This window comes from Oratosquilla oratoria, chromosome 23, assembly GCF_046742065.1.
Source record: "Oratosquilla oratoria isolate Oo_2021 chromosome 23, ASM4674206v1, whole genome shotgun sequence".
NCBI lineage: Eukaryota > Metazoa > Arthropoda > Malacostraca > Stomatopoda > Squillidae > Oratosquilla > Oratosquilla oratoria.
Genome location: NC_134799.1, coordinates 47,856,203 through 47,868,702, shown reverse-complemented (window position 1 = coordinate 47,868,702; position 12,500 = coordinate 47,856,203). Strand labels below are relative to the sequence as shown.

The 12,500-nt window shown below is 40.5% G+C and overlaps 1 protein-coding gene across 1 annotated transcript in view; it reads left to right on the top strand.

Annotated features, from left to right (window-relative positions):
* Window positions 1–7,646: 7,646 nt before the first annotated feature.
* Window positions 7,647–12,500, top strand: part of LOC143037690 (uncharacterized) — a 48,659-nt gene continuing 43,805 nt past the window's right edge. The window contains exon 1 of the mRNA XM_076206230.1: window positions 7,647–7,813. Within this exon, the coding sequence (XP_076062345.1) occupies window positions 7,672–7,813 (142 nt within the window). The 5' untranslated portion in view covers window positions 7,647–7,671. The remainder of the gene's footprint in view (window positions 7,814–12,500) is intronic.

The window sequence follows — 12,500 nt, the reverse complement described above, 5'->3', positions numbered from 1 at the left end:
TTAATTGCAAAGAAATCTGCTGGAAAGAGATGACAGTAAAGGGTGGAGACGGCTCATGGGGAAATGTTCTACTCAAGATGATTACTGACCATACAATGACACAGTGGATACAGGAGAGCACTAGGTATAGAAATTAAGAAGAACCATCGAGACTAGACCTAATAATTACATCTGAACCTAGAATAGTGGAAAATATTGAATATAAAACACCAATAAGTAAAAGTGACCACATATTGATTGAACTGGAACTAAATGAGGAAAAATACATTAAAAGAAATTAACAATATAGAAAAGGAAGAATGATGTATGAAAAAACAAACTTTGATAGAATAAGAGAATTCTTTCAAAAAGAAAACTGGGAAGGAATATACAAAGATGAAACAACAGTGGAAGAGAAATGGAATATTTAGAAAAAAAATTATAAAAAAGGAGTGGAAAAGTATGTCCCAAGACAAAAACAAGAAAAAGAATATGTAAAATGCTGGTACAACAAAAGTTGTAGGGAGTTAAAAGACAAAAGAGACAAAGCTTGGACCAGATGGAAAAAAGTCAAAAGGCCTGAAAAATGGAAAATATATACTTGTTATAGAAATGAATATGTACAAACGTGCAGAGAGGAAAAGAGAAAATATGAAAAAAATGTCATGGAAAAGTGTAAAGATCAACCAAAACTATTTTACAGATTTGTAAACAACAAACTGAAAAACAAACAAGATTTGGAGAAATTAAGACAAGGAGGAGTTGAATACACAGAGGAAATAGAAATGACAGAAATTATGAACAAACATTTTAAATCAATGTTTACAAGGGAGAACATACAACCTGAAGAGATCGAATGGAAAGAGAAAGTCCCCCCCATGAAAGAAATAGAAGTAACAAAGAATGAAATATTGAAACACTTGAGTAGTCTTGATGTCAGAAAATCGCATGGACTAGATGAAATAGCAAACTGGATTTTGAAAGAATGCAGGAATGAACTGGCAGACAAAATACATAGCATAATAAACAGTTCCTTGAAAGAAGGAAAAGTTCCAGAAGATTGGAAAAAAGCACCTATAGTACCTATATATAAAGGAGGAAATAAAGAAGACCCTACCAACTATAGACCAGTCTCCCTAACAAGTACAATAGCAAATATTTGTGAAAGAATTGTCAAAAGTAGATGGGTAAAATATAAAAAAAAAAAAAAAAAAAAAAACATGCTAAATCCAAGGCAATTTGGATTCAGACAAGGACGATCATGCGTCACCAATTTAATATGTTTCTATTCAAGGCTAATAGATATAATACAAGAAAGAGATGGATGGGCTGATTGTGCATTTCTAGACCTAAAAAAGGCTTTTGACAAAGTACCACATAAGAAGTTGCTTAAGAAATTAGAAACTGAAGGAGGAATATAGGGCAAACTGCTTAATTGGATGGAAGACTTTTTGCAAGAAAGAAAAATGAGAGTAGTGATAAGAGACAAACACTCTAAATGGGATGAAGTAATAAGCGGTGTTCCACAAGGAACAGTTTTGGCCCCAATAATGTTTGCTATATATATTAATGATATGGATGAAGGAATTGAAAGTTATATGAGCTTCTTTGCAGATGATGCAAAACTACTGAAAAAAGTGAACACGGAAGAAGATTGTGAATCACTACAGAGTGATCTAAATAAAGTATGGGAATGGAGTAGGAAGTGGGAGATGGAGTTCAATACAAAAAAGTGTAGTATAATGGAATTTGGAAAAAGCAAAAACAGAATAACAGGATCATATAAATTGGGAGAAGAAGGAATAAAAAAAGTAGCAAATGAGAAGGACCTGGGAGTCATTGTTATGAATAATATGTCATCTGAGAAACATATAAATAAGATTTTTTGAGAAACTTATAATTTAATATGAACAATCAAAGTTGCATTTACATACCTGGATGAAGAAATGGTGAAGAAAATTCTAATCACCCTGATAAGACCAAGATTGGAATATGCAGCAACGATATGGTACCAAGTACAAAAAAAATGTATAAAAAAACCTGAAAGAATACAAAGAGCAATTACAAAATTGGCACCAACACTCTCAAAACTATCATATGAAGAGAGACTAGCAAAACTTGAACTACAGACACTTGAGCAAAGAAGAGAGAGAGGAGATTTGATAGCTATTTACAGAATCATGAAAGGCATAGAAATTACTGATAGAGAGAATCTGATCAAATGGGATGGTATAAATACAAGAGGACACGGAAAGAAAAAAAAAAAAAAGACAGCTATAGAAGAGATCTGAAAAAGATCAACTTTCCTCACAGAGTAATAGACAGTTGGAACAAGTTAGATGAGAAAGTGGTGTGTGCAAATACAATACATGAATTTAAAAATAGTCTAGATAAAATGAGATATGAAGACGGGACATCACGAGCATAGCTCCCCTTCCCGTAAAATACAACTAGGTAAATGCACACACACTATATGACTATCTAGAAATAGAAAAACCTGACATCATGGGAATAGTAGAGACAAAATTAAAAGGACCTCTATCAGCAAGCATAGTGGGACATGGCATATACAACCACTGGGTGAAAAATAGAACAGAGAAGAAGGGATGCGTCGTGATATTGACCAAAAAGGGTCTAAATGTGACGAAGATTACTGAAGGCCACGGTAATGTAGAATTAATTATGATCAAAACTGTAAACAAAAAGATGAAAAAGCAGAAAATTTGTTGCAGTGTATGTACCACCAAAAACACATGCGTGGTCGAATAGCCAACATTCTAAATTACTGGAACACAATGTGAAAAAAGGAGTAACGAAAAGTTGCCCTTCCTCCCAATCCCCGGGTCTACCATGGCCATACATTCAGATGAACAATGGAGGTGATTCTCGTAATGTGTTCGTGTATTATGAGATGCACGGTCATAGCTACGTATATTGCCGCTTCATTGTCTCCATCAGTCAAATTAGCTTTAAGTTAGCTTACGTTTTTGGATGGGCTCTTTCCTTGTACAATTTATTCCACAAATCGATGGACCTGTACGGAAAAGTATGTTTGATGATGTCCTCCAAGTACCTCGTCTTTTTTGGTTTCTTTCCATGGCCTCTTTTTACTCTTCTATCCGATACTGAGATATCATCTTTGCCAAATTTGCCTACGCCTTTCATAGATCGGAACACATTAGCATTGTTGCCCCACCGATACCATTTTGATTTGTGAACGCCAACTTCGGCGACATGGGTACAACACGTTCCTCTTATTTCACTCAGAGGGTTGTCTCCTCAAGAGACAACTCTCGGTGGAGACGGATTAAGCGCCCACTGAACATGGCTGGGACAAAGAAGACCTTCTCTACTGAAAGTTATTTGGGGTGGGAAGGGCGGCTGTATGGAAGTTTCCTCGGAGAAACCGTGGGGAATGGCGTTAGTGTGTGAGTGAGCGACGCGAACTCTCACGTATGCTCCAAATCAATGATGATCTGTCTGCTCGGCTGGAGAATATTTTTGTTGCTTCTCTCTCTCTCTCTCTCTCTCTCTCTCTCTCTCTCTCTCTCTCTCTCTCTCTCTCTCTCTCTCTCTCTCTCTCTCTCTCTCTCTCTCTCTATCTATCTATCTATATATATATATATATATATATATATATATATATATATATATATATGTGTGTGTGTGTGTGTGTGTGTGTGTGTGTGTGTGTGTGTGTGTGTGTGTGTACCCCGTCTGGGGTATTGGCTGCATGTTATCGTGGCAAAGTAGCATTCAGCTGATACTTTAGGGTCTATATGGAGCGCCCCTAGGGACCAGAGCCACACATCATTTTGTCTGTGTTAGAGGAAAACTCTGTTCATAGAGAAATGATGACACTTGGAGATGGTTAAGGAAAATGGAGAAAAGTGAGAAATAAGCCAGTTGTTGTTTGCTGACGACACTGCGATTGGAGCAGGATCAGAAGTTAGTGACAGAGTTTGAGAAGATGTGTGAAACAAGGAAGCTGAAAATAAATGTGGACACAAGTAAGGTGATGAGATGTACAAGGGGAGAGAGTGACAGCAGGCTGGAAGTGAGCATTAAGGGAGAGAGACTGGAGGAAGTGGATAGTTTTAGATACTTGGGTGCGAATGTGGCAGGAAAGGGAGGAGTGGGGGTGGAGGTAGAATATAGATTGAGAGAAGCGAGTAAATGCCTTGTTGGATTAAAAAATGTAATGAGAAATAGACATCTGGGAATGGATGCTAAGAGGAGGTTATATAAGGAGTGATTGTGCTGAAAGCACTGCACGGGGCAGAGACATGGAACATAAGAGAGGAAGAGAGAAGGAGTTTGAATGAGTGATGAAATGTGAGATGAAATGTCTGAGAAGTATGATAAGGGTTACTAGGCTAGATAGAGTGAGAAATGAGGAGGTGAGGAGGAGAACAGGAGTGGAAAGGGAGTTGGGGGATAGGGTTGATGAAAGAGTATTAGGATGGTTTGGACACATGGAAAGAATGAGTGAAGAAAGATAAGTAAAAAATGTGTGGAAGGCAGAGGTGGAAGGAGTGAATATGAGGGGGCATCCTAGGATGAGATGGATGGATGGGGTGAAAGGGGCATTACAAAAGAGGGGAATGTCTGTGGAGGAAGGACGGGAGAGGACAGAAGATAGGGGTGAATGGAGAAGGGTTGTGTATGGATGATACTGTGATGCATGAGGGGGAGTGGGTGGGGGGTGGGGGGTGAGGAAGTATGCATGAGAAAAAATGTGACACAGCCCGAAGGGATTTCTCCCCGTCTTCTCCTTTTCTGCATGAGGGGACGGAGAGGGGGGTCGCCGAATTAATGAAGCGGCCTTGCTGTGGATGTGATGTGTCTTGCGACACTACTTCTGACCCAGGGCAGTGGACAGGATGCAGGGATGACCCATCATCCAGGAGGTGCCAAGATGAGAGGGAAGGAGGAGGGTGGAGGGGAGTGGAATATGTAGGGGATGGAATGGGTGGGAGTGGTTTCTATGTTTTTTTCTTTTTGGGTACCTCCCGTGTAAGGAGGGAAAAGCCTTTGGTACATGTATGTATATATATATATATATAAGCTGGTACATTGTGACAAGTTGATGAAGGTGGAAAAAGAGGTCAAAGGTCTAGTTCCGAGTTTCTGAGTTTATTTCTGACCGGTTTAGCTCTATGCTTCTTCAGAGGAATGTGACTGGGGTGAAGTTGGCGGTACACATAGTGAGAATAGGACCGCGTTCCCTCCTTGGAGGTGTGCTCCGTTTTGTTGTACAATAATTTACAATTTTTGATACAGTGTACAATAATTTACAATTACATATATATATATATATATATATATATATATATATATATATATATATATATACATACATATATATATAAATATATATATACATATTCATATTCATATACATATACATATACATATACATATACATATACATATACAGTACATATACATATGCATATACATATACATATACATATACATATACATAAACAAATACATTTACATATACATATACATATACACTATACATATACATATACACATACATGTACATGTACATATGCATGTGAGTGTGCGGGTGCGAGGTTACTGCAATATGCAGGAAAGAACCTCGGAAGATGGAGCCTGTCTCATTTGGTCATATTGACTTGTGTATTTACTCGTAGGTCCTGACTATCGTTTCTCAAACTATCGTACTTAGTTTTAGATTTGTATGTGATTTAACTTGGGCTAGATCGTCCTTTAGGCTATTCCAAGGGTTTATTCATGAATACGGCAAATAATTTCTTTACATCTTTCAGACTAGTACTTTTTAGTTTGTTCCCATGACCTCGTGGCGCCCTACTACCAATCAAGAGATCGTTTCTGTTAGTTTCAGGTACCCACTTTAATGACCTAAACATTTTAATACTGTCGCCTCTTTCTCTTCTTGCTTTTAATAAAGGTGGGTCCAGTGCTTCTAATTTCTATTCACACATTTTATTGTCATGGCTGGGAGCTAAATTGGTCGCTATTTTTTCTGCATTATCTTGATTTTGTTAATTTACTTTATTTTGTGTAAGTGCCTGTGTCAAGCGCATCCATTATAATGTGTCTTGTATACGCACACAGGTGTAAGTCCATTTGTTTTCATATCCATGTGATTGTCCTACTGTCAGCAGATGCTTTGATCCCTGTTTATAGTGCAAAGGGATCTTAAAGTGACTTCGCATCACGCTAGCAGCACACGTTGTCACTTTCCCAAACACTAGTAAGAGAAGTTTCTTGTGGAAGTGAAGTGTCTGTGCGTGGTGATAATTGTTTGGTGGGAACTGCGAGATGTTGAGGTGATGGCATTTGTATTGGTTCCATTGTGTTGCCAAGAATCATTGACTAGACGAGGGGGTTGGTTCCGGCCTCCCTTAACTGCTAGAGCTCTACGTGTTCTCGTGCGTTGTGAGGACGGTGGAAGCTATATTTTGAAGGGGATGTGCCATGGCTGAAAACAACACCGATAATAACAATGCCTATTACTAGTATAATGTAGTTAATGTGTATGTATATACATAATTGAATACTAAGGGATAGAGATATCTTTATATCTTCACTTGTTTTCTTCATATTGTAATTTGAAATCTTGAATGCTCGGGGTAAGATCACCCTTTTAGTGACCACATGATTAACTGTCCTAGCTCACACAAGAAACTTGTAGCATGTATAGCTATAATTAATTTAGTTGTTATCTAATTCTGAGCAGATGAGCGTCCTTCACTACCACCACACCCAGACACAAGAGGAGTTGCTGAGCCGCGACCCGTGGGGGGGCCCTACCACTACATCAGATATATAAAGTATATGTGAAAAGCTTAGGAGCGGATGCCTTTAGATTTCAATTTTACAGGGTAGTGGGGGGTGGTGTCCAAGAGAGAGAGTAAATTTCGAGTTTCTATGAGTTTCATTTCATCACATCAAATGGATACTGATAGCGCCCAAGAGAAAATACTTCAGTATCGTGCGCTAGCCAGCGCTGTTCCTTGCCATCGATTCCCGGAAGAAATGGGCGGCTGTATCGTACTGATGTACGATAATTATAGTATTCACGCTGAACTCTGCGGCGTTGCCAGTTTTACAGATATATTAGGGTTGTTGTACATATATATATATATATATATATATATATATATATATATATATATATACACACACACAGTGTGGAAATTGTACAATTTCTACAGGAATTATTAGTTCTTTATGTACAATGCCGTGCTTAAAGGTCAACTGAGAAGGTTTTTTATTTTCTACTTTTTTGCTATTTCATGTATGGAAATATAACTTAGAAGAAGTTAGAACACTACAATGCACGTTTCTATTATTTTATTGCCATGATTTTACCTAAATACCATGATCTTAAAAGTGCCCGGTAGCAGACTAACTTTTCAATGTCGTAATTACTTTTTCCACCGCTAGGACAAATGATGACGTCAGGGTTGCCAGCGAGCAACACAATGGGGATTTCGCATCGAGTGAAGAAGATTTATCGTATTTGGATGCCCTCTCGTGATCCAATATGGGTACGGTACAAGGATACGTGTACAAACCAAATTCGGATATCCAAACAAGACTCAACTGACGAAGAACATGTCGAGAGCGAGAAATCGTCAGAGGATGAACGCCCAGAACGAGCAAGAAATAAGGACTGGTGAGTTCGTCGGAATGCATTACTGCATGAACGCTTTGCATCGTATCAGGACAATTTCCCCCGGAGAACAATTTCCCCCCGTTGACAATTGCCCCCTGGGACAATTACCCCCTAGGAAGAAGATAGGGACTCTTCCTTTTGTGTTTATAGTAGCAGGTGAGTTATCTTTTCTTCGATCTTAAAATACTTCATGTTTCACACGAAACTATGGACGATATATATATATATATATATATATATATACATATATATATATATATATATATATATCTTTTTTCAACCACAAATCATTTTTAATTCCATGCCATCTCAGTCGAGACTGAAGAATCGCTCGATGGAGACATCCGTTGGAAATTGAAACGTGGAAGAGCCGAGGATTCGAACCCAGCTAACCCGTAACAAAGTTACAGTGACTTAAACCAATGGTAGCGTATTGGTTTAAGTCACTGTAGCTTTGTTACGGGTTAGCTGGGTTCGAATCCTCGGCTCTTCCACGTTTCAATTTCCAACGGAAGCCTTCATCGAGCGATTCTTCAGTCTCGACTGCGATGGCATGGAATTAAAAGTTATTTGTGGTTAAAAAAAGATATTAATTGATCACTGGGAATCATTCAGTGTATATGTATACATATATATACATATATATATATATATATATATATATATATATATATATATATATATATATACACATATATGACAGAATTGAATGGACTAAAAAATGTATTTCTGCTCTTATTCAATGCTTGATATTATTCAAATTTACCTAATATGTTTTATTTACTGGCACAAACCAAAGGAGCAGTAGACCTATCTGAATTTCAGTAAGGTCGTATTGTGGGTCAACATGAATATATATGTATATATGTATATATATATATATATATATATATTTTTTTTTTTCGACCACATTAACTTTTTTTTTTTTTCCATGTCATCACGAACGAGACTGACAATGCGCTCGTCGGAGACATGTACGGAAACTGATACGAAGCGAAGCCAAGGGCTCGAACCTCAGCTTCGTATCAGTTTCCTATATGTCTCCGACGAGCGCATTGTCAGTCTCGTTCGTGATGACATGGAATAAAAAAAAAAAAAAAAAAGTTAATGTGGTTGAAAAAAGATTAAGATCTGCACTGGGGACCATTCAGTGTGTGTGAATATGTATATATATACATATTTTTAATTTTATTTTATTAATTTATTACGCCAAGGCGTCAGTCAGTACATGGATATAGAAGTACAAAATATAATGCATCAGATGGATACACAATCAATAGTAGTACAATGCATATGAGTCAGAGCCTCAATAATGTCATATCTGTAATAGCAATATAATATTGAATACAATGTGATAGTCTTAGTAATAAATGACAGCAGTGAGGACAATAAGTCCCACAACCAAGCGCAGTACAATCACGAACATTTGACAGACATAGGACATAATGGTAGTGTGCATAGACAGACCTAAATGACATACATAGTGCGCAATAGCATTAAGGCCATCGATGTGAGGGACGCAAAAGGTAAGAGAGAGAGAGAGAAAAAACAAAAAAAAATCTCCCCCCTCCCCTTTTCCTTCTTTTGGTATAGTCCGAGTACGTAAACATACAATTGGAATACATATAATAATGGTTATGGGAAGCAACAAATCTAGACAGAATGTGTCGAGTAACATCACGAGAGGACGCACTCGACATGACATGACGCCCCTCCCCGCCAGGTTGAATAACCTGAGGAAGTAGAGGAATGTTGTCGATTCAAGACCTCATTCTCCTGCGGTGCTCCTCGACTCAGTAAATAATACAGTAGGCACGAACATTTGATAAACAAAAGTCGTAACGGCAGTGTACATAGTCATACGTAAGGATCATATACAGTAAACAGTATCACTGAAGGTCGCCGATGAGAGGAGCGCAAAGGGGTGGGAGAAAAAAAAATACATTAAACAATTTTAAAATTGAGTGTGAGTGCATAAGCATTCTAATGGAAAACAAATGGTAATGGATATGAGCAGCAATAATATTTGTCAGAATGGGCTGTGTAACATCACAGGAGGACGCAACCAATATCACACAACGACGCCCCCCCCCCCTCCAGGCTGAACAAGCTGTGGAAGCAGAAGAAAAGTGTAGTCGACCCAGGACTTTACCCTTCTGCAGTGTTCCTTGACTTGATCAATAATACAGTCAATAACCACCGAAGTGAGGAAAACGGGTAAGCATTATGTCAAGGTTGTCAGCCTCGAGTAAGAACGTTCAGATTTGAATCAAGGTCTGACCTCTTGGTAGATCTCTTACTGTGGGGCACTGAAGACAATAGTGTTCTAGGTTGTTAGCATTAGGGCTGTCGCATAGTTTACAGGTGGTGTACTGTGGTATGTCAAGAGTGTGGGCAACCTGCCACAAGGGCCGATACCCCATCCTGAGTCGAGCACTAATTACATTGTGTTTTCGCACAGTTAACCCGCGTTTGCGATACTTGTAGCGACTGTGGAGAAAGTGATCATGATGTTGTATGGACACACTGTTAGCCTTCTCTGCATTTCTGCGTCGCATCGTCATGTCAAACCCAACTGAGTGGATGATGTTTCGTAGACATCGGAGGGAGGGCTCGGCATCTCGTACATGTCCATCTGCTATACAGGCCGCCTTAGCGATACGATCCACCGTGTCGTTGCCATGTAGTCCAATGTGGGAGGGTATCCATACAAACGGTATGGTAAGAGAAGCATCGTTTGCAGCAGCAAGTCGACATAGGATTTCATTCACAACACTGCTGCAGATAGGTCTTGGCGAGGATAGGGCGTGCAGGGCTGATTGGGAGTCACAAATAATTATCCCGTTCACACGATGTCGAATAAGGAGAGTCACAGCATCCAAGATTGCATTCAGTTCACAGTAGGTGGAGCTCGATGAGGTGGGCAGTCTGCGGCCAATCCATGAGTCATCTGGTACAGGAGGCTCCAAGGTTGGGGAGAAGATGACACACGCTGCTCTTCCATCCGCTTGCACAGAACCATCTACGTAGACGTGGTGTGCCATAGGCACAGACGAAGATATACCAGCAATAGTCTCCAGAGCTAATTGTTTCTGCAGGGGGGGATAGGCAGCTTTCGAGGTTGGTGTAAATGTGACAGCGGGGAGGGGGACACGCCATGGTGTATGTCCGCCTGCTCGAAGTGGGGGTCTGGGTGCGTCCGGACCCAGTGACGCACTTATGACATCAGTGAAGTGTGGAGCAAGATTGGGGTAGTGGAGACACTTAACAGTGAAATAGGACACAATGGCATAAATCCTCTCTACTAGAGGAGGTAGGTTGAGTTCTAACTGCATGTTCACAACACGGGTAGAGAGAGAGCACCCCAGGATATACCTCATGACTCGATTCTGGAATTTTTCAAGTGGCTCGAGCGCTGGTTTAGGAAGTTGACACAAGGCAGGGGATAGATAGTCGACTATTGACCGAAGCAGTAGGATGTAGAGAGTCCTTGCCACTGGGATGGAGATACCTACAGCATTGTTGGCAAGCCATTTGATTGGTGCAAAGCGGGGCTCCAGACGGTCAAGAAGGCTTTTCACGAGGGGGTGAATTCGTTGACGCGCAGGTGTAGCTGGGGTGATTCGGACTGGTGCTCCCAGATATGTATACTGTGTGCAGTGAGGGATGTCATGACCACCCATAGTGAATGCAGGCAGAGCTCTGGCATTACGTGAGGTAAAAATCCTGCTTTTCTCTGGGGAGAAAAGAAGGCCACAGGAGGTAGCGGCCATGTTGAAGTCACGGAGCATGCGCTGAAGGTCATGTGGTGAGGTGGAGTGGATGCATATGTCATCCGCATAGCAGGTGATAGTAGTGCCGGGGATGATAGGATGGAGGGAGAGTAGACGATGCATCAGGATATTGAATAAGAAGGGACTTAGCACACCTCCCTGCGGGGTGCCAAGTTCGAATGGTTCATAGGAACTGTACGACCCCTTGAAGTAGACACGTGACGTTCTATTACAAAGGTAACCTCGAATCCATTTTAGTAGGTTCCCCCGAACTCCAAAGTTCACCAGTTGGTCAAGGATAATTTCCCTGTTGGCTATATCGAAGGCAGATTTGAGGTCCAAGAAAGCAACCACACTGGTGGGGGAGAGACGTGTGTAGAGTTCAACTAGGCAGTGGTGTGTGCTCTGTTGCGGAAGGAAACCATAAAGACTGGGGGAGAGCTTATCCAGTAGTCGGTGCATCAGTCGGGCAAGAAGGATGCATTCAAACACTTTGCTAAAACAGGTGGTGAGAGAGATAGGCCTAAATTTGTTGGTGCCAGGTTTCGGTATAGGAATGATAGTGCTTTTGGTCCAGGCTGAAGGCACATGCCCCAGGCGAAGGCAGAGATTGAAGAGCTGTAGTAGGGGGTTACTAGGAACATTCTGAAGGAGACGAAGGACTTGATAAGTGAGGCCATCCTCACCAGGGGCAGAATTCTTAACCCTAGCAAGTGCACGGTGTAGCTCGTCCTCGGTGAATGGGATGTCATCTTCTTCATCTGTCTGTAGTAACGCACCCATTAGGCGGAGGTTACGAGAGCTGCGGTGGGAGGACAGTGCCTCTTGGACATTCTCAGGAAGGTTGCGAGTTTGTGACTGCCCTGACCAGGTAGTAATAAGATCTTGTGCATACTCAAGCGGACTGTGGTGCAGAGTGCAGGCGGATTTCTTCTTGTCAACCTTTTTTATAAGATGCCACATAGTGCCCGTGCTAGTCTGATGGTTAATACTATCTGTAAATTTCTGCCAAGACTCTGCGTACACGCATTTCTGAAGGGCAACCAGGTCATCCCTGGCCAGCTGATAAT